The 27,563-nt window shown below is 35.8% G+C and overlaps 1 protein-coding gene across 1 annotated transcript; it reads left to right on the forward strand.

Annotated features, from left to right (window-relative positions):
• Window positions 1-244: 244 nt before the first annotated feature.
• On the forward strand, window positions 245-26,082 carry PSMA8 (proteasome 20S subunit alpha 8; the record flags this gene model as incomplete). The annotated part of the gene is made up of 7 exons (XM_084251799.1): window positions 245-346; window positions 7,247-7,373; window positions 17,446-17,570; window positions 20,545-20,667; window positions 23,825-23,944; window positions 24,062-24,124; window positions 25,990-26,082. The coding sequence occupies 7 exons, from the start codon at window positions 245-247 to the stop codon at window positions 26,080-26,082; spliced, it is 753 nt and encodes a 250-aa protein (XP_084107925.1).
• Between the last annotated feature and the right edge of the window lie 1,481 nt (window positions 26,083-27,563).

The raw sequence follows: 27,563 nt of genomic DNA on the forward strand, positions 1-27,563 counted from the left end.
AGCACAGCCTCCCGCTCCGAAGGAGTAAAAGGGATTCCAGACCTGCAGCTGGACCCGCTGGCACAAGAATTTCCTCCAGGTGCTAGCCCTGTAGGGTGAGCTGGAGCTTCCCGCAGCCTCGTAAGCCACGTGGGGGAGCCCTTCTGGGCAGCATACTCAGGCGCATGCGCAAGCATTTCCGGGTAGCACGTGCTGAGCTGCGGTAGCCTGGGATACCCAGCCCGTGTCGTTGTAGCCCTGCACGATGGCGTCCAGGTATGACCGGGCAATCACTGTCTTCTCCCCAGATGGACACCTTTTCCAAGTGGAATATGCCCAGGAAGCAGTGAAGAAAGGCTCGACTGCGGTAAGCAAGCAATTTTTTGATCACTGCCCCGCCTCCTGCGCAGTGGCAGGCCTTGGTCACTCACCAGACGACATCAACTTGTGGGACATCAGGAAAGAGCCTCTCCCACTTGTGAAAAATAGGCCATCCCTTGTGCTGAGCAAGCTCCTTTTTCTGAAATTTGGGCTGAAATTGTCATAGTGAAAATGGGTAGATTTTCATAGCTTTCTCTTGTATAATTTCCTCTGTTTAACAATACCTACAGAAACAAAATATGTGTGTGTGTGTGTGTGTGTGTGTGTGTGTTGTAGCCTTGAAGAAATATTAATTCTGTGCCTGGCAAACGGGGAAGAAAACTCTTCCAGTCTTTAATAGTCCACCTAAATGCTCGTCGCCCATTTCCTGAGGAGCATCCATATAGGTGGACAAGTAATAATTCCTTCATGTAGGGAGCGATTGTTTAATAAAACGTAATAAAAATCGATAATCCCTGCCCCAGAAATATGGATTAAATCAGTGGGAAATTAAATCCTCGTTGGTGAGGAAACAGTTAAAAACACTGAATCACTTGAAGACTTTGACCTGTGCACAGTAATTGTCCTAAAATTTGCACCTGCAAAATTGGCAGCCTTTTAGAGGCTCTCAGCTCCAAGAATCGCCACTTTTAAGATTTGTCTTTAAAAATAATACTGGGGCCTCCCTGGTGGCGCAAGGGGTTAAACACCGCACTATGAAGCAGTCCGCAGCCTCTGCAGCAGGAGTTCGATCCCCGGCCGGCCAGGGAGAAACCCACATGGCACCGCAGACCTCTCCTGTCTCGCCGGCTGCTCCCCACAGCAGTGTACTTCAGTCTGTCCGCGTGTTCTGTTCCCCACTCTGTCTCCGGTCCATCCTCTCACCCCCTGAGCATCTGGCCTGTACCTCAGTTCTTACATGCATAAATAAATAAATCTTTTTAAAAAAATTAAAAAAAATAGAAATAATACTGGAATTTTTTTTAGATGTTATACCTTGCTTTATCTAGCCACATTTCTGCAAAACTTTTAAATACTTGGCAGTAGGGTTCCTGCCAAGTTCTAATTATATTTAATAACCTTAGTGATTTATAAAAATTTAAAAGGACAAAAGAGCCCTGGTGAACAAAGATGCATTACCTTAAGCCTTCCAAGTCCTAGCCTCTGAATTCAAAAGGAGCCAATGAGCATGTTTATTGTTTATTTAGGAAATTGAGACTCTAGTGATGAGGATTGGTAAGTCTAGCAGAATCTATTTTTCTCACTTTTCATACCAACTTAGTTATGGAGGGAAATAATTCACTTTTATTTTAAATCTATCAAATGTAAAGTGTTAAAAAAAAAACACTGGAAGGAATCTTATCATTTTGAAAGTATTTTTCTATTTAATTGGGCCCATTAGTTTTGCTTCTGTTTTGTAAGTAATTTTTTTAGAATTGTAAATTTAAGACAAGCCTGATGTAACTTAATCCAAAAGGGTATCATTTTGATAAAAACAAAAAGTTATATAATCCCCAGCATGGCATGAAGCATATGGTTAGAAAATAATGCCCACATTTTAGAGCCTAAAATAAAGGGAGCAATGGAAGAAGACGGGGGTATAATAAGAAACCACATTGGCTCATTTTAAATGTTTTAAGGATGCTATAGAACTGATTGATAGCTCCTTTGTAATGAGCAATAAAAGGGTAAGGATATAAAAGTACCTATAGTGGGCATTTTTAAAGATACATTGGAAGGATGAGACAATTTTGTCTCAGGATTCTGAAATTATAATTTGCATCTTTGTATGAAGTTATTCATTGTGTTTCCTTGTGGGTCCTATGGCGCTGTGAACTTTTACATGTGGTAAAGTTTATAGTCATTTGTTTATTAAAATTTTACAAAATATTGTCTGTAAATGATAGTTGATATGATTACTTATAAATATACCAAGGTGGTCATTTCTGACCAATATGTGGATATAATATTTAGTAACACAAAAAATTATATGGGTCACAGCAGCTTTGGATTCTACTTCCTTGTTGATGATTATCTTGCAGCATGAAATGAGGATGAGGCCTGTTTCCTTTCCTGTAAATGAAAAATGTGTTTGAATAACCTTTTGGAGAAGTAATTACCTCTCTTCTTAGGGAAAAAAAGTTAATCATTTACAGTATTCCCATGAAAAAGATAAGATTATTAGTCTTTATTCTGTTCTTTCCCTGACCTCAAATTATTATTAGCCCTGCATTTACTACCTTATCAAATCTCAACTCCCTGACCCAGCCATGAGACTCTTCCATAATCTTATCCATTCTCTCTAACTAAGGAGGCAGCTTCATGGCTTCTCTCATATAAGCTCTGCCCTTGTCAGTGAAGAGAGGAGAATACATTGCTTTCTGCCACTCTCCATCTCATTTACCCTCTAAGAATCTCCATACATCTCTCCTCCTTCCTGAGGTCTTCTCTGATCCACTCTCGTCATCAAGGATCTTATCCTTCTGAATGTATAAGCTGTATTACAGAACATTCTACAGTATTTACTATTTCATCTCATATTCTTTTGAATTTTAGGTATATTTCATAGTCTTCTCACACCACCTGGCTAGTAAGATCTTTAAGAATCTACATGATGTAATACCTTTTGTATTTCTACCACATTATATACTGTGGAGGAAGTAAACTAACATTTAGGTGATACTTACTTTGTACCAAATATTTTATGTACATTATCAAGGACAATATTTAATCCCTTTTTTTATATGTGCAAACTGTGATTCAGAAGCTTTCATAGCTTGCTGAAGGCGCCCAATCAGAAAGTGATGGTGCTTATGTTGACACCTAAATTTTTCTGGTTCCAAAGACTCTGTTCTTTGCATTGTGCCATGGAGCTTGTTATGTAAATACTTGTATATAAACTAGCTTTCATTATCAGAAATGTGGAAACCAGGTATGTATCATGTAAACCAATTGATTTCTGTAAGCTTCAGTTTCTTTAACGGTAAAATATGCATCAAAGTCACACCTGCTTCACAGGGTTGAAGCCACCTTGTTTATTCAGATTTTTGCATTTTCATTTTCATTCATTTATGTACATATTAAGTTCTCTCAAATTTTGTTGCAAATATATATTCGTATATCCACAGCCAAGATTCTTCCAACTTCACAAGGATCACTCGTGTTGCTCTTATATAACATACCCTACCCACCTCTTTTTTTAAAAAAGATTTTTATTTATTTATTTATTTATGCATACAAGAACTGGGGTATAGGCCATAGGTGCAGGGGGTGAGAGGATTCACCAAAACAGAGCAGGGAGCAGAACTGGTGGATCTACTGAAATACACTGCTGAGGGGAGCACCGGGAGAGACAGGAGAGGTCAGCTTACCATTTTGTGGTGGTAGTGCTGAGACTTAACCCCTAGGCCACCAGGGAGGCCCTGGATTGATTCTTTTACTATTGAGCTTGGCAGTTCTTTGTTTAGTCTAGATTCTAGTTCTTTATCCAATATGTAATTTGTGATGTTTCTCTCAGTTTCTGCCTTGTCTTTTCATCCTCCTCACATGGACTTTTATAGAGCAAAAGTTTTTAATTTTGATGAGGTTTAATATAACACTTTTTCTTATGGTTCATTCTTTTTTGTGCCTTGTCAAGAATTCTTTGCCAAACCCCCATATTTTTTCCTGTGTTTTCCAAAAAGTTTAATGCCTTACATTTAAGTCAATATTTCATTTTGACTTAATTTTTGTATATAGTATGAAATATAGGCTAAAATTCATTTTTCAACAGAGTATTTTAAAATAAATCTCAGATACCATAATATTTCACCTGTAATATTTCAGTATGGAGCTCTAAAAAATAAGGAAGCTTGTGAAACTCTTATCACTCCTAATGAAATTAGCAAAAACTTAATATTTTATAATAGCCTATATTCTAATTTTCCTTATTGCTCATAAAATCTTTTTATAGTTCTTTTATTTGACTCTGCATCTAAAGTCCATGTATTACACTAAGCTGTTAGGTATCTCTATCTTATGGTTGGACAGCTTTCTTCCCCCTTTTTTTTAATGCCTTAAATTTCTTCAAGAAGTAGGTTGTTTGGTAGAGTGTCCCACTTTCTAGATTTGTCTAGTAGTTTCCTTACTCTTGTACAACTTATTATTTAGAGATATAGGTATATGAATGCATACATCATTGTAAATGTTGGTTTCAAGAATAGAACAAGTTGTTTAGCGAATAGGGAAGGATGAATTTAGGTAAGATTTAAGAGAGACCTGAAATAAAAGCATTCCAGGTAGAGGGTATACCACATGTAAAGGCTAAGAGTGTCAGGGTGGAAGGATGTCCTGAGCAAACTCCATATAGACTTTGTGGACTCCACCCCCACTCCATCAAGACACTGGGAATTACAAATCCCATGATCCCCAAAGGGAGGTTGCGAGGACCTAAGGGCACAGTTAAGCTGCCGTTTTTTCTGTTTGTGTTTATAACCAGCCATGTGAGAGGGCCTCTCTCTCTTGGCTCGCTCTCTTGGCCAGGCAGTGCTTGGTCTCAGCGGGTCATTGGAATTCCAGGTCAGCAGAATGGGTAGGATTCATTTATGAACTTGTCTCCCTCTTTTTCTCCCTGAGTTATTCATGTCCTCATTTCCCCTTTCCTTGTAAATAAACCTTTGACTAACCTTTTGTGGTGCCTGCAGTTTAAGTCCCCTTTAAGCACCTGGGTGAGGACCCACAGTCAGGCAACCAGTTTTATATCGGGGTTGCGCTGTAACAAGAGGAGGGAAACAATTAAATTTGAGAAAATCTTGAAAGAAGACAGTGGATCTTATGGTTGGTAAGCAGTGAACTTGCTGTTGGTGAAATAGGTCTAGAGCATGCCTAACTTGATAGGAAAGACAAAGCAGTTTGAAAAAAGTTTCTAAGTACAGTGGAAAGATACTCAACTGGAGAATATCTAGCCCTACTGATATTATTATCTGATCACCTGGGCTGCGTGGTGGAGACTAGGTATATGTTGGGAGTTAGGGCATGGAAAGGTGGGGAGCAAGAGTAGAAACTGGAAAACCTAGTAGGCTATGTAGAATGTGCATCGAGGCAAGAAGTGATGGTTGTTTCAACTGGAATGGTGATAGAAGTTAATAGCTTTTACTGATAGACTGGACAATAGCTTGGTAATTGACTGGAAATAGATGATGTGGGAGGAGGAGCTAAAAGGTATGACAACCTTGGTTTTGACTTGAACAGTTAAGTAGAATGGTGTTTCCTTCTCTGAGATGATTCTGGCTCTCAGTTTGTGATACTTTTAATAAGCTTTTATCTTTAACTTTTTGTTCTTATTATTTATTTATTTCAGTTAGGATGTTTTAGTTGCAAGCCTTAGAAATCCAACTCAAACTAATTTGAGGGGGAAAAATGTATCTGTTCTATAGTTTGTTTTTTTTTAAAGATTTATTTATTTATGCATACAAGCACTGGGGTACAGGCGAGAGATGTGGGGAGGTGAGAAGATTCACCAGAGACCGTGGGGAACAGAAAAGGCAGATTGAACGAAGTACACTGCTGAGGGGAGCAACGGGCAAGTCAGGAGAGGTCTGCTGTGCCATGTGGGTTGCTCCCTGACCGGTTGAGGATCGAACTTGTGCTGCAGAGGCTGCGGTGCTTAACCCCTTGCACCACCAGGGAGGCCCTGTTCTGTAGTTTTTTTAAGAAGTGAATCAAGTATCCAGAGGGAACAAGGGTTAAATCTTGCTTTTAGGCTCAGCTGTGTGACTGCTAGGTTCTTAAGTGATATCAGCAAAACTGGTCTGTGCCTCTCTTCATCTCATGCTTCCTTTCCATATTACTTTTACTCTCAAGACAAAACTTCTCTAAATGGTAGTTTGTAAATATCCCTAGCCTCAAGGTTCCCAATGATAAATAATTATACAATTTTCCAAACACTTCCAATAAAACTTTAAGGATTTATTGTTTAGCTACTCTGGATTACATTACAGCCCCACCTAAAGACAGTATTTCTCCAAGAACAATTGAAGTGCATTTGTTCATAGGACAAATAAGAGATCTCCATTAACCTTTGTAACATTTATATTTTCAAAGATTTACTTTTATTGACACTTCTAAAATTCCTAGAATGAACTATACTTATTTATGCATTTTACATATTTTTCTGTAACTCTGGATTCTGTTTTGAATATGTTGTTTTGAATTTTGGGCATTAGCTTTAAGTAGAATCCTTTAGTACTTTATTTATAGAGAGTGTTACGTTTGCCAGATTTAATATTGTTAACATAGCTTTCTTAAGAAGAGTTAGGAACATTTCCACTTTGACTTGTAGCATAGAATAAATAGTATAGGAATTATTCACATCAGAAAATGAGAAAGAATTTATCCATTAATCTTCTAGGCCTGACATCTATTTTTGAGGAGAGTTCTTTTCTGATATTATCCCATATTTGTTAGTAAGATGAGCTTTCTGTCTTTATTTTAGTCAGTCTAGGAAGTTTTTTCTAGTCATCATTTTCATTCAGGTGTACAGATTTCTTAATTTAGGGTTATAATTATTAAATGCCTACTTTTTCACACTTGTATATGTGTTTTTTACTCTTTCCCCCTCTTGGCCAAGATTAATTGTGAAACATCTCTTTTAATTATTTCTTTTCAAAAACATCTCAGTATTATAATTTTTTGTTTCCCCCCAATCATTAACTTCTGTTTTCCTTATTTCTCCCCTTAAATATTTTCATTGCTTTTTAAGCTTATTTTGAATACTTACTTTCTTATTTTATAATGTGAGATGAATTAGAATTCTTCTTTTCTCCTTTTTATTGAATGTTTAAAGATAAGTGTCTTTTAAATCATGCTTTACAATAACTTGATTTTTAATGTTAAAACTGACAAATGATTATTTTTAATGACTTGACAGGTTGGAATTCGAGGTACCGATATAGTAGTGCTTGGAGTAGAAAAAAAATCTGTTGCCAAGCTTCAAGATGAAAGAACTGTGAGGAAAATTTGTGCCCTTGATGACCATGTCTGCATGGCTTTTGCAGGTACTATTGATGCTGTGGAGTATCTCAGTGTAATATGGTAATAATAAAACAAAGGCCCCACTAGAGCTATTGTGCTACATCTATACAGCATGGAGTTATACTCTACTTTTTATTAAACACAAAAATATGCCCTGTCCTTTATGGAAAATCACAGCTACTAGAATTTCTGATAATGAGCTTTGATAAGACAGAAATGTTAAAAGATACATGTTATATAACCTCAATTATAACTTTATGTAACTTTTCTTTTTAAACTTTTTATTTTGAAATAATTGTAGTTACTCAGGAAGTTACAGAAAAACACAGGTAAGTCCCCTTTACCTTATATCCAGTGTCCACCCTTGGTAACATTTCAAAAACCAGTAAATTGAAAGTGTTACAAGCTCACATTCACCAGTTTTGCAGGCACTTAGCTGCATGTGTGCACATGCTAGTGTCTGTGTGTGTAGTATTAGATTTATCACTTGCGTAGATTCATATAGCCATTACCACACTTAGGATTCACAATCTTCCATTGCCATAAAGTACCTTCATGATATTCCTTCTCCTCTCTCTAACCTCTAGCAACCACTCATGTATTCTCCCTCTCGATAATTTTGTCATTTGAGAAATTTCTATGGATAGAATTATGGCTTTTCTCATTCAGTATAATTCCTTTTGCAGTTCATCCAAGTTACTGCATATAATAATAGTCCATTGCTTTTTATTGCCAAATAGTATTCTGATGTAGTTGTACTAACTTTGTTAACAACTCACCCACGAAGGTCATTTCATTATTTCCAGTTTTTCCATATTATAAAAGCTGATATGAACATTGGTGTACAGGTTTTTATGTGAACACAAGTTTTCATTTCTCAAGGGTAAATGCTCAAGTGTATAATCACGGGATTATATGATAATGTATACTTAAGTTTTATTAAAAAATAGCCAAATTGTTTTCCAGTGTTTGTAGTAGTTTATATTCCCACTAGCAATGATTTATTTTCTTTGCATCCTCAGCAGTACTAACTATTGTTACTATTTTTTATTTTTGGCACTATAGGTTGTATCAATAGCTCCTTGTAGATTTATTTGCATTTTCTTCATGGCTAGTGATGTTGAACTTAGTTGCCTCTATAACAAACAAGATACATATTTCTTGTCTTTTGTTTCTTTTTTCTTTTTTCTTTTTTTTTTTTGGCTCATTTTCTGATTTTGTTTTTTCACACCAGGATTTTATACTGAAGTTTAAAAACCTATTAAGCAAAAGCTATCTTTTTTATCTTAGTGTCTTAAAAAGGAATCATCTTGCCAAAAACAAGCCTTATCAAATTTTAAAAGGTTAAAATCATTCAGAGTATTATTTCCAATTAAAATATACAAAAGAAATCAATTAAAAAAAAAAACAAAAGCAGAAGGATACCTGGAAGGTACTCAAATATGTGGTTATTTAACATTATTCCTGAAAACCTATTGGGTCAAAGAGGAAATTGCATGAGAAATTAGAAAATATCTTGACACAAATGAAAATGAAAACACAACATATAAAACTTATGGGATATAGCAAAAGACATGCTAAATGGAAAAACACTTACATTAATAAAGAAGGTAGATTTCAGTTCAGCAACCTAACTGACCTAGCGAAGTAGTCTAGGGCCAGACATTTTGCCTGGAAAATTCTACCAAATGTTTGAAGAAGAATTAATACCAGTCCTTCTCAAACTCTTCCAAAAACTTGAAGAGGGACACTTGTAGATTTATTCTATCAAGCCAGAATTATTTTGACAAAGACGCTACAGGAAAAGCAAATTGCAAACCAGTATCCCTTATAAATATTAATGTAAAAAATACCCAAACAAAATGTAAGTATTCCAAATTCAGCAGCTATGAAAAGGGCTATATACCATGACCCAGTGAAATTTGTACCTGGAGTACAAGTATGACTCAACATATGAAATCAATCAATGTACTATACCACATGAAAAAGAAAAACTACATTTCAGTTGATTCAGGAAGTCTTTGACAAAATCCAATACCCTTTTATGATAAAATCATTCAACAAACTAGGAAATTACCTCAACGTAATAGAGATTTTATATCAAAATCCCACAGTGGACTTCACACTCAATAATGATAGACTGAAAGCTTTTTCTCTGAGATCAGAAATGAGACAAAAGAGGCCCACTTTTGCCACCTTTGTTTAACATAGTGATGGAGTTCATTGCCAGAGCAGTTAAGTAGAAGAGGGGACTACTCCTCAGCTATAAAAAAGATAAATCTTGCCATTTGGAACAAGATGACTGGTGACAGAAAAATACCATGTAACTTTACTCATGTGAAAAATAAAATCACAAAGCAAACAAAACATAAAACAAAAGCAAACCCTTAGATTCTGACTACAGAATTTTGGTTACCAGCAGTGAGGACTGTTTGGGATGGGGAGGCAGGTAAAATTAGTAAAGGGCCAACTGTAAGGTAGTAAATATAAAATAGACTTTCAGTGGTGATCATAATTAATATTTGGTAATGCATTTCAAAATATAAAACTGTATACCTGAAACATACTCTGTTACAAATCAGTACTACCTCAGTTAAAAAAAAAAACTAACAAAAAAAATGAGACTCTTGAATTTTAAAAAATGCCATCCAAATTGGAAAAGAAGTACAGTTATTCTGTTCACAATGTGACCTTGTATGTAGAAAATCCTATAGCATTCACACACACACACACACACACAAAAAAAAAAAAAAAACCTGTTAGAGGCAATAATAGAATTGAACAAAGTTGTAGTAAACAAAATTAATGCAAAAATTTGCATTTCTGTACACTAACAGTGAACAGCCTGAAGAGGAAATTAAGAGAAACAATTCTATTTAGAATAACATCAAAAAGAATAAAATACTTAGGCGCAAACTTAACCAAGAAGTAAAAAGACTTGCACACTGAATATACAAAACACTGCCCAAAGAAACTTTAAAAGGCACAAATAAGTGGAAAGACATCCCCTGTTCATGAATTAGGAGACTTAATATTGTTAAAATATCATTTTTACCCAAAGCAGTCAACAAATTCAATGCAATTCAGTGCAACAAAGTCCCAGTGATGTTTTCTGCAGAAATAGGAAAATCCATCCTGAAGTTCATATGACATGTCAGAGTCCTACATAGCCAAATCACTTTTGGAAAAGAAGAAATCCTGATTTCAAAATGTACCTCAAAGCTTCAGTTAGTACAGTGTAGTACTAACATGAAGAGAGACATTTAGACAAATGGAATAGAATAGAGAGCCCCAAAATAATCCTTGCTATATGATCAAATAAATTTTAACAAGGATGCCAAGACCTTTTGTAGAGAAAAGACAGTCTCCAACAAATGGTGTTAGAGAAACCATATATTCACATGCAAAGGAATGATCACAGTATATAAAAATCAACTCAAAATGGATTAAGGACCTAAACATAAGACCCAAAAGTTTAAAACTCTCAGAAGAAAACATAGAGGAAAGCTTCATAAGATTAGATTTGTTAATAATTTCTTGAAATTAACCACCAGAAGCACAGGCAAAAAGGAAAAAGTAAATAGGACCATTCAATACTTCAAAATTAAAAACTGTCATGTTTCAAAGGACACAGAGTAAAAAGGCAATCTGTGGAATGGAAGAAATTATTTGTAAAATTGTATATTTGATAAGGGACTTATAGCCAGAATACGTAAAGAAGCCTAGAACACAACAACAACAACAAAGCAAACAAATAGCTTAAATAGCTATTTCTTCCATCCACATATTAACCAGGCCCTACTCAGTTTTGGAAATCAAACAAAATTGGGTGTGTTCAGGGTAGTATGGTTATAGATAGATATTTCTCCAAACAAGATATATAAATAGCCAAAACATACATGTTGCACTCACTCACTAATCATTAGGGAAATGCAAATCAAAACCCTAATGAAATACCTTTTCACACCCATTAGGATCACTGTTAATCAAACAAACAGGAAATAGCTAAGAATGTTGCTAAAAATGTGAAGAAATGTGAGGGCTTGTGCGTTCTGGATATAATATCACTGTTGAAAACAATATGGAAATTTCTTTTTTTTCCTTTTTTTTTAAATTTTATTTTTATATTCCCCATACAATTACAACCCCCTTATTTTGACCCCAAGCCCTCCTTTCCCCACCCCCCATAGAGTGTCTCTGGTTCATAGTTGTTTGTTGATTTTGATTTTTACTTTCTTATAGTTATTCTTTTTCCTGGTCCCTTATTTAAGTTTTCTAGATTCCTGCTATGAGTGAGACCATCCGGTATTTTTCTTTTTCTTTCTGGCTTATTTCACTAAGCATGATCCCTTCCATCGCCATCCATGTTGCTGCAAATTGCATGTGTTTATCTTTTTTGAATGCTGAGTAATATTCCATGGTGTTTATGTACCACATCTTCTTGATCCAGTCATCTATTTTTGGGCATTTGGGTTGTTTCCAAATCTTAGCTGTTGTAAATAGTGCTGCTATAAACATAGGGGTGCAGGTGCTCTTTGGAATTGATGTTTCTTTGTCCTTTGGGTAAATACCTAGGAGTGGAATTGCTGGATCATATGGAAGCTCTGTGTTTAGTAGGTCAAGAAATCTCCAGACAGCTCTCCATAGTGGTTGGACCAGTTTGCACTCCCACCAACAGTGAAGGAGAGTTCCTTTTTCTCCACAACCTCACCAACATTTGTTGTTGCTAGTTTTTTTTTTTAATATGTGCCATTCTCACTGGTGTAAGATGCTATCTCATTGTAGTTTTGATTTGCATTTCACTGATTGCAAGTGATGTTGAACATTTTTTCATATGCCTGGTTGGCCATTTGCATTTCCTCTTTGGAGAAGTTTCTTTTTAGCCCTTTGCCCATTTTTTGACTGGATTATTTTCTTTGTTTTGTAGATTTTTGTGGTCAGTCCTTTATCATTAGTGTTTTGTGCAAAAATGTTCTCCCAGTCGGTGGGGTTTCTCTTTTTTTTTTTTTATTGTCCCTTTTGCTATGCAGAAGCTCTTTAATTTGATGTAGTCCCAGTTGTTTATCTTTGCCTTCACTATCACTGCTTTGGGTGATGTGTCTGTAAAGATGTCTTTGATGTGCATATCATGGAGTGTTTCACCTATATTTCCTTCTATGTATTTTATGGTTTCAGGTCTTATGTCTAGTTCTTTAATCCATTTTGAGTTGGTTTTTGTGCATGGTGTGAGGTAGTGGTCAAGCTTCATTCTTTTGCATGTAGCCACCCAGTTTTAGTATGGAAATTTCATAAAATTACCGTATGATTCAGCAGTTTTATTTCTGTATATAATCCAAAAGAATTGGAAAAACTCAGATATTTGTCCCCCCAAGTTTACACATTATTCACAATAGTCAGAAGGTACAAATAAGCCAATTTGTGTATATACACAGTGGAATATTGTACCTTAAAAAGGGAGGAAATTTTGGGCCTCCCCAGTGGCGCAGCGGTTGAGCGCTGGGTTGCGAAGCTGCCCGCGGCCTCTGCGGCGCCAGTTCGATCCCCGGCTGCTCCCCGGCCACCTGAGGAGGGTCCCACATGGCGCGCAGACCTCTCCTGCCGCCCGCTGCTCCCCTCAGCAATGTACTTCGGTCCTTCTGCCTGCTCTGCTCCCCGCTCTGGCTCTGGTGAATTCTCTCACCCTCCCGCGCTTCTGCCTGTACCCATTGCATGTATAAACAAACAAAACAAACAAACAAATAAATAAATAAATAAAACATGCCTCTATAAAAAAAAAAAAAAGGGGAGGAAATTTTAACACCCATTATCACATAAATGAACCCTGAAGACAGTAGGCAAGTGAACTAAGTAGTTCAATTACTGTATGATTCTGCATGAAATGCCCAAAGTAGTCCAGTTTATAGAGACAGAAAGTAGAATGGCAGTTGCCACAGTGTGGAAGGAAAAACAAAGTTACTGTTTAATAAGTTCACTTTCCTTTTGGGAAGATAAAAAGGTCCTAGAAATGGATGGTGTTGATTTCCCTACAGTGAAAAGGTACTTAATTGCACTGAACTGTGTTATTTAAACTCTCCAAGCTTTATGTTATATATATTTTACTACAATAAAATAAATTTGTAAAGGAATCACCTTAATATGATATGGACTGCTTTAACTTCTGGCACACATACCTTTCTGACTTTGATATAATAATAATTTAAGTATGTTTATAACTGTAGCAGAGTAAAATAAGTATTTACTAGTATTCTCCCCCACTTTTAACTGATTTTGTAACTGTGTCATACCTAAAATGTCTAACTGAGGGGAGTTGGTAAAATAAATCATGGTCTGTCTATGCGGTAGCTTAAAAGTACAGATTCTGGAACCATCCCAACTGGGTTCTAAGCCAGACTCCATTGTCCACTACACCTGTGACTTTGGGCAAGGAACTTTGTGGCTCCTTGCCTCACTTTAATCATCTGTGACATGGGGTTAGTGATCATATCTAACGTAATGGCACATATCAAAAAACTAGCAACAACAAATGTTGGCAAGGATGTGGTGAAAAAGGAATTCTACTTTGCTGGTGAGAGTGCAAACTGGTTCCAACCACTATGGAAAGCTGTCTGGAGGATCCTCAGTCTACTGAAAATGGAGTTACCATATGACCCAGCAATTCCACTCCTAGGGATCTACCCAAAGGACACAAAAACATTGATTCAAAAAAAAAACCTGTACCCCCTATGTTTATTGCAGCACTATTTATAATAGGTAAAATCTGGGAACAACCCAAATGGCCAAAAATAGATGACTGGATCAAGATGTGGTATATATACACAGTGGAATACTATTCAGCTATCAAAAAAGATAAACTCATGCCATTTGCAGCAACATGGATAGATGTAGAAGGAATTATGCTCAGTGAACTAAGCCAGAAGGAAAAAGAAAAATATTGGATGGTTTCACTTATAGTGGGGATAGAGGGGAACCAAATAAGACATCAGTGTAAAAAAAATAACAACAATACAAAACACAACAAAACAAAAACAGACAATTATAAATCAGAGAGACATCCTGCAGGGGAGGAGGAGGAAGGAGCACAGGGGACTGTGGTGATGGTGCATGGTGCATTGGTGAAGAAAATCCTATGGGGACTATACCTGAGGAAAGGGAGGAGGAAAGCAAACATTGTTTATTTTTTTTTTTTTTTTGTTTATACATGCACTGGGTACAGTCAGAAGCGCGGGAGGGTGAGAGAATTCACCAGAGCCAGAGCGGAGAGCAGAGCAGGCAGAAGGACTGAAGTACACTGCTGAGGGGAGCAGCGGGCGGCGGGAGAGGTCTGCGCGCCATGTGGGACCCTCCTCAGGTGACCGGGGAGCAGCCGGGGATCGAACCGGCGCCGCAGAGGCCGCGGGCATCCTCGCAACCCAGCGCTCAACCGCTGCGCCACCGGGGAGGCCCCAAACATTGTTTAAAAATGAACAATGATGTAAAAAATATATATAAAAAAAAAGTAAAAAAGAAAAAAATAGTATCCAACTTAAATTGATTTGTTTACAAAAATTAAGTGAATTAATACATGAAAGCATTTAGAACAATGTTTGGCATATGGGTGTGTAACCCACCACTACTACTGTGAGGGATATTATTATTATTACCTAGTGGCAGTTAGAAAAGGAGGTCATGGAATCTATATGTAGTGACACTGGAGAGGATCCACAACATATATTTAGACTAGTGTGTTACAGTAGAATATATATAATATGGTCCTATTTATGAATTGTGAATTGTATGGTAGCTTTTATTCCCTCTTTTGAAATATTTTACAGTGAGCACATATCAGAAATATTACGTACAGCACATTTGAAAAAGTCACATTTTGTTATTAATATTCTTAAATTGTGCTTTCAATATGGAAAACAACCCCTGAGAAATTTCAAAAATTGAAAAAAAATATTATTTCATGTAGCAAAAGAAATTCCATTTAATAGAAATTTTACATTGTGATAGTATGTAAAGTTGTGGTATAATGATAAAAGCACTGTTTTCTTCTCTAGATTATGTATTTATAAACAAAATGAAATTGCAGTTTTCACTGTTATCTTTAAATAGAAATTGTTCTTTTTCTGAATTATTTAGTATTGATTAATATAATTGCTGCTACTTATCTTTAAAAATAAATATGCATACATGATGTGGTTAGATAAATTTATCACTATTTTCCCTCCTAAAAACAGTTATATTATTCTAAGTATGATATGTTTGTATTTCCATAGATCAGGATCATTTATTTTGTAAAGCGGAAATACTTAAAATCTCCTTTCTAATCAAATTTTCTTATTGAATGAAGCTTTTAATAGGGTAGACTAAGTCAACCTTTTCCTCTTTCTTTCTCTCGGAAACATTTGCAAAGAGAATTGAATCAGTTTCTCTTCCTGTAACTGAGTATCTGATTATCATTCACCCCCTACCCATGAGTGTTAGAGTGATTCCTAACAGTGGCAAAATCTGACAGCTTATTCATTGTTGACTACTATTAACTATCTTCAGGGACTAACAATTCTTCCCGATTTGTAGAAACATAATTTGAAACAGTGTTGGAGGAGAACAAGAGTTTGTGACTGCAAAAGATTGATGGTTATATGAGAAATAGCTATTTCAAAGATTTTGTGAACTAGTTTTTTTCACGCAGTATAATATTGAGAGTGGACAGAGCAACAAAGTGGCCATGAAGAGGTCAAACGCCAAAGAAGTCTTCAATAGAAATGTTAGCAACAGTTGCATCCCTTTAAATTTTGGGTTAGTTTGCTATATTTGATAGAAATACACTATTTTCTTATAAAAGTATTGAGAATGAATGAATTCATGTTTTGGTATGGCAAAAGCAAGACCAAGTATTTTCTTCATTTTTTAAAATTATTTATTTATTTATTTAGAAGATTTATTTATTTATTTATTTTATTTATTTATACAAGCACTGGGTGCAGAGAGAAGCGCGGGAGGGTGAGAGAATTCACCAGAGCCAGAGCAGGGAGCAGAGCAGGCAGAAGGACCGAGGTACACTGCTGAGGGGAGCAGCCGCAGGAGAGGTCTGCGCGCCATGTGGGACTCTCTTCCGGTGGCCTGGGAGCAGCCGGGGATCGAACCGGCGCTGCAGAGGCTTCGCAACCCAGCGCTCAACCGCTGCGCCACCGGGGAGGCCCTATTTTCTTGATTCTTAATTTGCAAATCTTTAATCTTAGCCAAAGCTGAGCTGTCACAGCTATATTGAATGCACTTTGAATTCAATGGATATATGTTTGATAATGAATATTCATTGTTTTCATAAGAAATCTAACTTCATGACTCAGGCAATAAGTATGTATATTGGTTTTGGAATCAGGATAGACCCATCAACCACTGAATAGTCGACCACTGATGTTTTCCTCCCAAAGAATTTTTTAAAATACTGCAGAGATTTAAAATATGCATTTGGGGCCTCCCCGGTGGCGCAGCGGTTGAGCGCTGGGTTGCGAAGCTGCCCGCGGCCTCTGCGGCGCCGGTTCGATCCCCGGCTGCTCCCCGGCCACCGGAGGAGGGTCCCACATGGCGCGCAGACCTCTCCTGCCGCCCGCTGCTCCCCTCAGCAGTGTACTTCGGTCCTTCTGCCTGCTCTGCTCTCCGCTCTGGCTCTGGTGATTTCTCTCACCCTCCCGCGCTTCTGACTGTGCCCAGTGCTTGTATAAACAAAACAAACAAACAAAACCAGCAAAACAAATAAATAAAGCATGCCTCTTAAAAAAAATAAATAAATAAAATAAAATAAAATATGCATTTGGTAAAACCTAATAACCAGCCCAGTTTCTGTGAATTCGAACCTTTTGTTTTTTTGGGAAATAGTTTACTTACATTGGTATTTCACCTTTATTCTTAAAACCATTTACTTTTAAAAGTAAATAAAAATGCATTAAATTAAATTTTGAAAATCAGAATGTTGAACTAATATTCCACATATGCCTTATAATGGACATATATTGTGAAAAAGGATGTTATAAGAAAGATTTCTTGGTGGTTAAAATCCTTTTAACAAGGAAAAAGGCATTCTTTTTTGTACTGTATTGACTTCTTTCTTAGGACTGACTGCTGATGCTAGAGTAGTAATAAACAGAGCCCGTGTGGAATGCCAGAGTCATAAGCTTACAGTTGAGGACCCAGTCACTGTAGAATACATAACTCGCTTCATAGCAACCTTAAAGCAGGTAAGTCAAAATCCTAACAGATAAATCCAAGTTTTCTCCTTTTCCATCATGAGTCCTATTGTGAATACTGTAATCTCTCCCATCATTCAGACTACTAAATCTGTTGGATTCCTTGTACTTTCTCACACTTACTTCATACTCACACGCTTATTCCTGTGGAATGATTGACTTGATTACTATTGTAGAAATCTCTATCAATATCAGATGTGGAAATTACGTTAATATTTAAAGAACAGTAAATCTAAACTTTTAAGGGAATTTCTACACTTTCGGATAAGTAATAATAGGGACCACGTATTCACGTTTACTGAAGAATACCCACAATTCTACCTACAAACCTAACACAGTGCTCAGCTTTAAATATGACCACTGAATTCACATGTAGATAAGAAAGTTTGACATAAGTTAATTATAATGTATTCAGGTATTTTTTCATTTATCATTTTATGTTTTCTTATGTCAACATAGTCTTCACATTTATTCTAATTATATAATGCTGTTTGTAATTGCTATCTGTTAATTATTTAGGTTGTTTCCAGTTTCTTTCATTTTCTCATTACTTCTGTCAATTTGCTACTTTAATAACATTATTCTATCTTTGTCACAACATTTCTTTTTCTTTTTTGAATTATACTGTTAAATTAATTTTTGGTATGGGATTACTAGATTAGAAATTGTAATTGGTTTTAAGACTCTTGTTATATGTAGCTAAATTGCTTCCTAAAAAGATTGTACCAATTTTTATTGTGCAACCAGCAATGCATAAATGTATCCCTGAAGGATCATCAGTATAGGGTTTTTCATTTTTCTTTTATTTTGCAAATAAGTATAACATAGTGCTGTAATAGCTGTTTTAATTTGTATTTTATAGTTAGTAGTAAGGTTGATTAATTTCCACATGGTTTGCTATTTTCATTTCTTCCAGTGTAAACTATCTTTCCTTTGGCAAACATACTAGTGGTTAAGAATGTGTCCACAAGTGCCAGAATTTGGGGTTTTGAATCTTGGCTTTTCTAGTTCCTCATTAATGCCTTGGGCAAATTATTGAGCCTCTTTTGCCTCAATATTCTTATTTATAAAATAGTCTTTAAAATAATACCTCTCAGTGTTGAGTTGCATTAGGAATTAAATGAGTTAATATATTTAAAGCATATTGCTTTCTGGCATGGACTTTATTACCATTTGTCCATGTAGAGATTTTTGTTATAGACTCCATATTCTAAGATATTAAAGTTTTAAGTACATATTTATAAGATGTTCCCTATTTTGTTGCAAGAGAGGCAAAAACTTCCTATTCTACTTTTCTTTTATATTTGCTTTGATTTCCCCAGTAGTTAAAAAGGTACCCACCAAAAAAAAAATAAATAAGATGCAGCATATTATGTACAAAAGGTTCCTAACTGTGCATTTTAGATTTCCTTCTAGAAACATAAAGGCTATGTATAGAACATTTGTAGAAGTATACATTGTAAATCTGTAGCAGTGGGGTTGCTAGTGGGGAAGAGCCTGGAGCTCTGGGACAAAAGGTATACTTTGTATACTTTTTGTACTTTCAAATTATATTATCTCTGTGTATGTGTTTCTTTTTCATTTTAAAAAAATGACAAATCGAGTAGATAAAGAAAAAAGACCTCTTTGCCAAGGCATAAAGCATCTACTTCATATCTTGGTGTAAACAAAGAACATTAGGAAATGCAGAGGGAATTAAGGTATAAACCCTATTCTTTAGAGGTTATGGTTGCAGTTTAACTATTTGTATCCAAAATTTGAAGTGATGTATAAAAATACATGTGATAAATTTTAAGAATTAAAAAGAGATGTAATGCGTGGACAAATTCAAGAAGGAAGCCAGTATTAATCTATTTCAAGCCACAGCATTACATGTAATCCTGAGCTTTCTGTCAGGTCTGCCTCTTTGCACAATTTCTAGGAGCACTAGTCTCAAAATTAGTGTGAATTCCACTCCCTGGAGCACAAATCCAGAAGTTCCTGGCACTGAAGTAAAAAGAAACATAATTGGTTTCTATAGCCCCATTGTCTGCAAGGAAAAAGCATAGCATGCGTTCTTTCTTTTTTTTTTTTTTTTTCCCCAAGAGAAACAAAGGTTGTCTTGTTTTGGTCCTGAAAGAAATATCTTAGTTGGGTTTTTATGTAGAAACAACTTAGTATATAGTCCAAAGAATATACTTGATAATAGTATCAAAAAGGAATACTTGATAATGATAGTTACAATTACAGGGTTCCTCAAAGTAAACCAAGGACTTGCTTTCAAAACACAGCTGATTGAAATCAGCTTTACTAAGAACCAAAGTGTTGTGACATACACAATCCTCTGCTATATTAAAAAGATTACAATCTATTGATAGTTATATTACCAAAATGTACATAAAGCAAAAAGAAAATAGTGTTAAGAGCATATATGCAAGTGTATGATTTTATTTTTATTTTTTTAAAGATTTACTTATCTATGCATTTACGAGCTAGGGTGTAGGCAAGAGGTGAGTGGGTGAGAGGATTCACCTGAGAGAAAGTGGGGAGCAGAACAGGCAGATGTACTGATATGCACTGCTGAGGGGTGCAGGCAAGACAGGAGAGGTCTGCTGTGCCATGTGGGTCAGCTCGCTGGCTGGGGATCAAACTGGTGCTGCTGCGGCTGCGGATAGCTTCATTGTGCTGCATCTTAACCCCTTGCACCACCAGGTAGGCCCCTGATTTTATTTTTACAGATACTATACATTAACTTTTTAAAAATGTTAATCATGGATTGAGGTTAGTACAGAAAAGGTTAGGAAAGGATTTTAAAGATATACAGAATTGCAGGGGATGGGGCAGAAAAAAGATACAAAGAATCTATAAAGAAGATCATCTTGACAAGAATACTTTATTTACTAATGGAATTTGTTATTTGATAAGTAATGTTATCCTTTGTGTGACCTCATACAGAAAGTAGTTATGACAACATTTTATTTTTCAGAAATATACTCAGAGCAATGGACGAAGACCTTTTGGTATTTCTGCCTTAATTGTAGGCTTTGATGATGATGGTATCCCAAGATTATATCAGACCGACCCCTCTGGTACTTACCATGCTTGGAAGGTGAGTCATCAATTTAATATATTTTAGAACTTGAGTTAATAGTATTTACTGTAACGCTTTTTCACTGTCAGAACACGACCAAAAAACTAGGTTGTATTAAAATATTTATAATGGTACAAATTTCATGTAATCCTTTAGTTAATCAGAAACCATGATAGTTTCCAATGGATAGGGAAACACAGTGATTTTTTATTAAAAAATTAAATACCCATGCATTAAATTATTTCATAGAGTTTGCTTACTACTATTAAGAATCAAATAAACTAATGGGAAAATATTGCCATGGTGTTTATGTCTGTGTTTAGCTGCCTGTACTCCTAAGATTTTATAATAAGCCAGTTGAACAGGCCAGTAAAACCGTGCTTATATTCTTGCCACAAAGATCAGAATACTTGTGTCAGCTACACATTTTCTTTTAAACTTCCTGGATATTTTAATTGGTAATCAGAAGCTATAATTATGTGCATCAAATAGCAGACATTTTTTCTGCCAATTAAAAATCTTTTGTATGTCCTAAGATTTTTCATGACGTTCAAAACAATGCCCTAAGCAAAACAAGTTATTACATCAATTTTTCTCTAGATATTTTGAAGTCTGCCATCTTCTGTTTGCATTTATCATTGCATCATCATCCTTCATGTCACATAATACTTTCAAAGTTTACATTATTTTCCATCCTAATTTGCTGGTCCCGGGGATCAAACAGAGAAACATTTTTATTTTAATGTCATTAGTTAGGAAATTTATGGAATTTTTATATTTGGGGGAATTTTACTGATTTTCTAGATCTGAAGCTATGCCTTACCATTGTGTCTTAAGGCCGTGTGGTGTGGTGGGGAGGAGGTGAACATGTACACCCCATATTGTTTTACATATTGCACTTTCTTCTAAGATTTCAGTTGAAAGAAGTAATGTGCTACTTTTTAAAGCATCTACACAAGAAATAGTTTGAATCTTTTAAGTTTTACATATTTAGTAACGGAGGCCAGAGGTTTTTGTTTTTTTAAGTTCCCACCGTTAGTTAATAGTAAAACTGGGATTAGAACTCAGGGTCTTCTGCATATCAGTCTAACCTGTATCAGTAGCCTGATAAAATGGGACAGTGTGGCAATTGCAGACACATCTATGATAGTGGCTTGCTGACAAGATTTTTCAATACTACGTTGCACACTTACAAGATGCATGTAGATAACATGTGAAATGGTAGTAGAAATAGTAAGTTATAAATATAAACTGTGATTACATGACCTGTTGCAAAAATGAGAATAGAAATAGCTCTTACCAGCACTTTGGTTTGTTGGGATTCTTTATCTGGCTCATTACACAGACTTTTTTTTTTTTTTTTTTTTTTTTTTAAAGATTCTGGGCCATTTGTGATCCTGCCTAAATGGGTTACAGAACTTTTCCATTTACTTTTTTCATTTTACTTAGGAATAATATGAGAGACCCCCAGGAAAATCTCTTCAATTCTAGAACGTCTTCTCCCTGTTTCCACTGTGTAGTAGTAAGTTTATTTTTCTGAGAAATCATAATAAACCATCCCATCCTTACGATAACTCCTTCTACATCTGGTAATTCTATGGTATGAGAAGTTCAAAATGGCCAAGTAGAGGTCTTAGCTTCTAGTCCAGTGAAATTACTGTTACATTCCTTGGAAGAAACATCCCCCTCCTTACCTCCCATGTAGGAATTAGAACATTTAAACTAATAGAATCCAGTAGAGATGGAAAGGAAAACCTTTACAAGTGGACCATGAGAGGTACTAATGAGATTTAACTCTGACCCTTAGATTTGTGACTTTGGGGGAAATTAATTCCTGGTTCCTGCTTGGGGGCACTTATAGGACTTTGTAGAACAAAACCTGGCCTCATAATCACCCAGCTAGTCCTATAGCTGAGCCCTCTGTAGTTTCCAAATTTCTACCAGACTGACTACTTCAGGGTGATAGAGGACATAATTTGCTCAGTGACTCTCATGGGTGTAAGCCCTTTCCTCACCTTCTCTCAGTCAGTTCCTTGGTCAGCAGCAGTGTTTTGTAGGATACATGACAGTGAAGAATGCATTCATTAGCTCCATAGGTAGTAGAGCTAACAGAAGCTTCTGTCACAGGGAAAGGAAAATTACATTCAGGATAAGTTTCCCTTCCACTGAATGTATGCTGCTGTTCCTTCCAAGACAAAAGAGTCCAGTATAATCAGTCAGTCAGCCTGGAGATAGTCTTGGTGTCACATCTGGGATGGGGAGGGAGAGATGTGTTAAACATCCTATATCCTGTGCACAGGACAGCCCCCCACAGCAAAGACTTATCCAGCCCAAAATGTCAATAATGTTAAGGTTGTGAAAGTTCAATTTGACCTTTCCAACCTTTTCATTTCTTTTATGATTTGGGTTAGTAATAGAACCTATTTAATTGTTTTTGTGATAGTTAAATGAAATAATCCATGTCATATGTTTAGCATAGTGCCTGGCACAAAAGTGATCTGTTATTATGAACTATTATTATCATTATTATTCTCATAATACTAGTACTAATACTAGTTAGTACTAGTCTGAATATTTAGATTTAAGATCATTCCATATACCGCCTGCAACCATACAGTCAGGGAATCAGTTTGGTTCTTTCCTGCATCAAATGAAGATTTCTAAAGAACAAAAAAAAAAGGGGGGAACATAACAGAAGAGGCCCCTCATAATAGAGTCAAAGAAGATAATGAATCAATAATTAGATGATCACCATACTTTTTTGTAAGTTCTAAGAAAATAATGAAAGTCCTGTTCATGTAACTAGCTTTCTTCATGTTTACATTCTTTTTTTTTCCCCTTTTATATCATATTGTACAGTGATGCTTCCTTTCCTTTCCATATCTTTTGCAGTCTCAACTTTAAATTTTTTCTGGTTATCAAGGATTTGGGAGCCATTAAAATAATGGAAGCATTGATCAGAAAAGAGTGAAAAAAGTTATGCTGCCATTACATAGTGTTTAAATATTATCCAAATGAACTGCTGAAATGCTAGCTAAATTTCCAAGCCTATAATTTTCATTTAATAATTGTACTCAGAAATACTGTCGGTAACTCTAAGCATCTAAGCTCTACTTAATAACCATAAATTCATTCATACTGCAATGATATAAATAATTATCTTTTAATTTTCAAGGCAAATGCAATAGGCCGAAGTGCTAAAACTGTTCGAGAATTTCTAGAAAAGAATTACACAGAAGATGCTATAGCAAATGACAGTGAAGCTATAAAATTGGCAATAAGAGCTTTGCTAGAAGTAAGTGATCTAATAAAGCATATTCAGAAAAGCACTTTTTTTCCCATTGTCCAACTACTTAAAACATGAAATTTACTGAAGTGATTCTAAAACTACACTACTAATGTTTTACATTAGGTTGTCCAGTCTGGTGGAAAAAACATTGAACTTGCTATCATAAGAAGAAACCAACCTTTAAAGGTACATCATTAATTGAAGAGAAAAGAATTATCTGTAGCATAAAGTATTTTGACAAAGTTAAAATATTGTGGACACCTGTCATTCTTCATTATAAGCCTGAAACATCCACTGACACTATGACAACTGTATTTTGTTTCAATAGACTAAAATATCCACTGGTTTGCATGTGCTTTGTTGCCTTTCCCTTCACCTCTATGAAGACTTAGATGTTATGAGAATTACATATATTTATATAGGTCTACTCCATTTAGTATATGTTCTTGTAAGTAGCAATCCCTATTGAGTCAGTCCTTTAGGGGTTACTGTAGCATATTCTCTGTGCAGATTCATTTCTAGCAGCACTGAGAAAGGAATTACTCTTATCATCTTCCAAAGTCAAGATAGTCATTGTTGGTTTTTTTTTTTTTAAGATTTATTTATTTATTTATACAAGCACTGGGTACAGTCAGAAGCGCGGGAGGGTGAGAGAATTCACCAGAGCAGGGAGCAGAACAGGCAGAAGGACCAAAGTACACTGCTGAGGGGAGCAGCAGGTGCGGCAGTAGAGGTCTGCGCACCATGTGGGACCCCACCCGGTGGCTGGGGATTGAACCGGTGCTGCAGAGGCTGCAGGCAGCTTTGCAACCCAGCGCTCAACCGCTGCGCCACTGGAGAGGCCCAGTCATTGTTGTTTTGACACCATATTCGCATCTTCTGTTAGTCAATCAGTGGATGGGGACTTGAGGATAGGAGAGCAGCAGAGCGTCTATAAGAGAATGGTACAGGGTTGTGGGGGCTGCCTGTACATGAACCCACATGAAAAGCCATGGTGCTGAGCACAGAGTGTTAGGGGAGTCGTGTTGTCATCCCTGCTGCCAAGATTCCCAAGGACAGACATGCCAATATCATAGGGACAAATGACCACTAAGGCCAGAGTTATCTCTTCTATCACAGACAGATATGTGCACCTGGATAGATGGACACACACACACCAGTTACACATGTATTTTTACTTATGAATGGTAGACTGATATGTATACTGGCAGCAGAGTTATACTAGCATTCCACATTAATATCTCAGGATAGATTGCATTGCTACTAGAGCACATGGTTTGGAATTGGATTGAGCTGAGTTTATGTTCCAACAGATTCATTTGTTTTCATGCTATGACCTTGAGCAAATTGATCCCATCTTTGATTATAAATAAAATTGATTTAAACAAAATAAAAACTCTTTTGGCTTCAGCTTTGTGAATGGGTTGTAAGCAAAGCAGTATAAGTGATCTTTACTTTTTTGGATATTCTGTGAGCTGATAAAATAGTCAGACCCTATCAGAGAATCACACAGTAGACGGTGGTAAGGTATGTTTAGTAACGAGTTATTTGCTCATGAATAGAATAAGCTTTGCATTAATGTGTTTTCAGAATATCATACATATATTGGATTTGTAATGTGGTGTCATATTTTGCACTACTTTGTTTTTTAGCATAATAATCATGAAAATGACAGAATTGTGATTTGTAGATAATTATTCCAAGTATGTTGCTTTTGTATATTAGAAATAAATCTTGAACTCAGTGAAAGAATATAATGGTTTTCAAAGGTAGAGGGGGGTGGAGAAGGGAGACAGATGGGTTAAGAGTGCAGGTGATTTGGTGGAGGATATGAAACATGTGCACATAGGGGAAAATAAGTTATTTTTTAAAAAAATTAAAAGTATGTTACCTTTGAACCTTTTAAACCATTTTACTGTGTATTTGAAATTGTGAAATATAAGTTTTAAATAGAATTACAAATTTATGAAACATAATTAGGTAACTTCATTTTATATTTACAAATGGTTGCTATAATTGAAACTTGCTTTTTACATTTTTTTTCTTTTCAGATGTTTAGTGCCAAAGAAATTGAATTGCAAGTAACTGAAATAGAAAAAGAAAAGGAAGAAGGAGAGAAGAAAAAATTGAAGAAGACTGCCTGATTCTTAGGGTGAACACTGGGAACTTTTAATGTTTTCTTGTATTCCTTGGAATTAGTGAAGTTATAAAGGAAATAAGTTCATTTGTGGCGTTAAATTTAGTTATATGCTGTTTTGAGAATGCTGTCAAAACTTGTGGCTATCTTCAGTCTGTTATATGAGCAAATATACATTAGACAAAGATTCTCTATGAAAAAAGGTATCAGTAATTGTTGAAAGCAGTCATAATTCTACATAAACCCTGAGAGTATTCTAAAACTTTTCCAGTGTATTACTTTTCTTCATATATGCAGATTTGATTAAGAAAAAATTTCAATTTGAAAAAATTAATAATTTGTTGATGTTTGAGTATCAGTTATCAATAAAGAGCTGTTCCAAAATAAACTGACCGTTGAGTTGTATTTATAGATGAATGATAAAAGCAACCTTGTTTGTGAATTATCAATTTTGTCAGAACCTTCTACATTGAAAATATTTAATCACAATTATTTCACCTCTTTCATTTTATAAGTTATAGTATGTTAGTTTGTCCATGAAACAAATATTAAAAGCCTGATCCAAATAGATAAGTAAAGTAAAATATGTAAAAGAAGTTATTAAAGCAGCTGAACAGGGTGCTATATGAAAATTGGAGAAGTAGGTATGTGTTGATCATAGTATTGATTTGTACTGTATATTAAATGTGTCCAGTGTGTTAGGTTTGTTACATGTTCCATCAAATATCTGGGTGCTTACTATGTGCTTGGCACTATGCTAGGCTTATTGGGAGGAACAAGAGAAATATAAAAATTATGCCTACCAACAGGAAGGATTTGATCGAAATGTACTTAATGCCTGTAAAGAGGTTATATTTTGAAAACAAAGGTTTATTTAAAAACAAAAGCCCATATATCATATTGGTTTAGAGCTTTGCCTTGTTTTTAATGTTCTTTTTGAAAACAGGGAGGAAAGAGCTTGAATTTGTACAGAAGAATGAAAAACACATAGGAGGTAGTAAGGAAAAGAATCAGTAAGGAAAAGCAGCTATCCTAAGACCATCCAGCTCATTGGTGGTTGTAGCATTCTGAAGCAAGGGCAATGGAACAAGAGGAGTCAGAATTTTACAGCTATAAAGATCTTAGAAAACCAACTCACTGGTGTTCATCTTGGGCCAGATTCCCACGGCCTTCTGCTGCTACATATCAATTCCTCAAACATAATGACTACAGGGCATTTTTCTAAAGTAGAGTGAACAGAATATTCTGTTCTGACTTATGCCCTTGACTGCCTTTCTGATTTCACTGGAACCATGGAATTTCATGGTTTCTTTAAAACTTTGAATCAAAGCCAAGTACCTGTTCTCTGTCACTTCCTAGCCCTGCTTAGCTATCCAGAAGCAAATTTGCTTCCTAAATAGAAAGTTTGCTAAACAAAATTTTATCACTTTGGGAAAAAATAAACATGTCTTTGATAATCATCAGTAGTCACTGATTCATTCTCTCACC

This window comes from Talpa europaea, assembly GCF_964194135.1.
Source record: "Talpa europaea genome assembly, chromosome: 13".
Classification (NCBI taxonomy): Eukaryota; Metazoa; Chordata; class Mammalia; order Eulipotyphla; family Talpidae; genus Talpa; species Talpa europaea.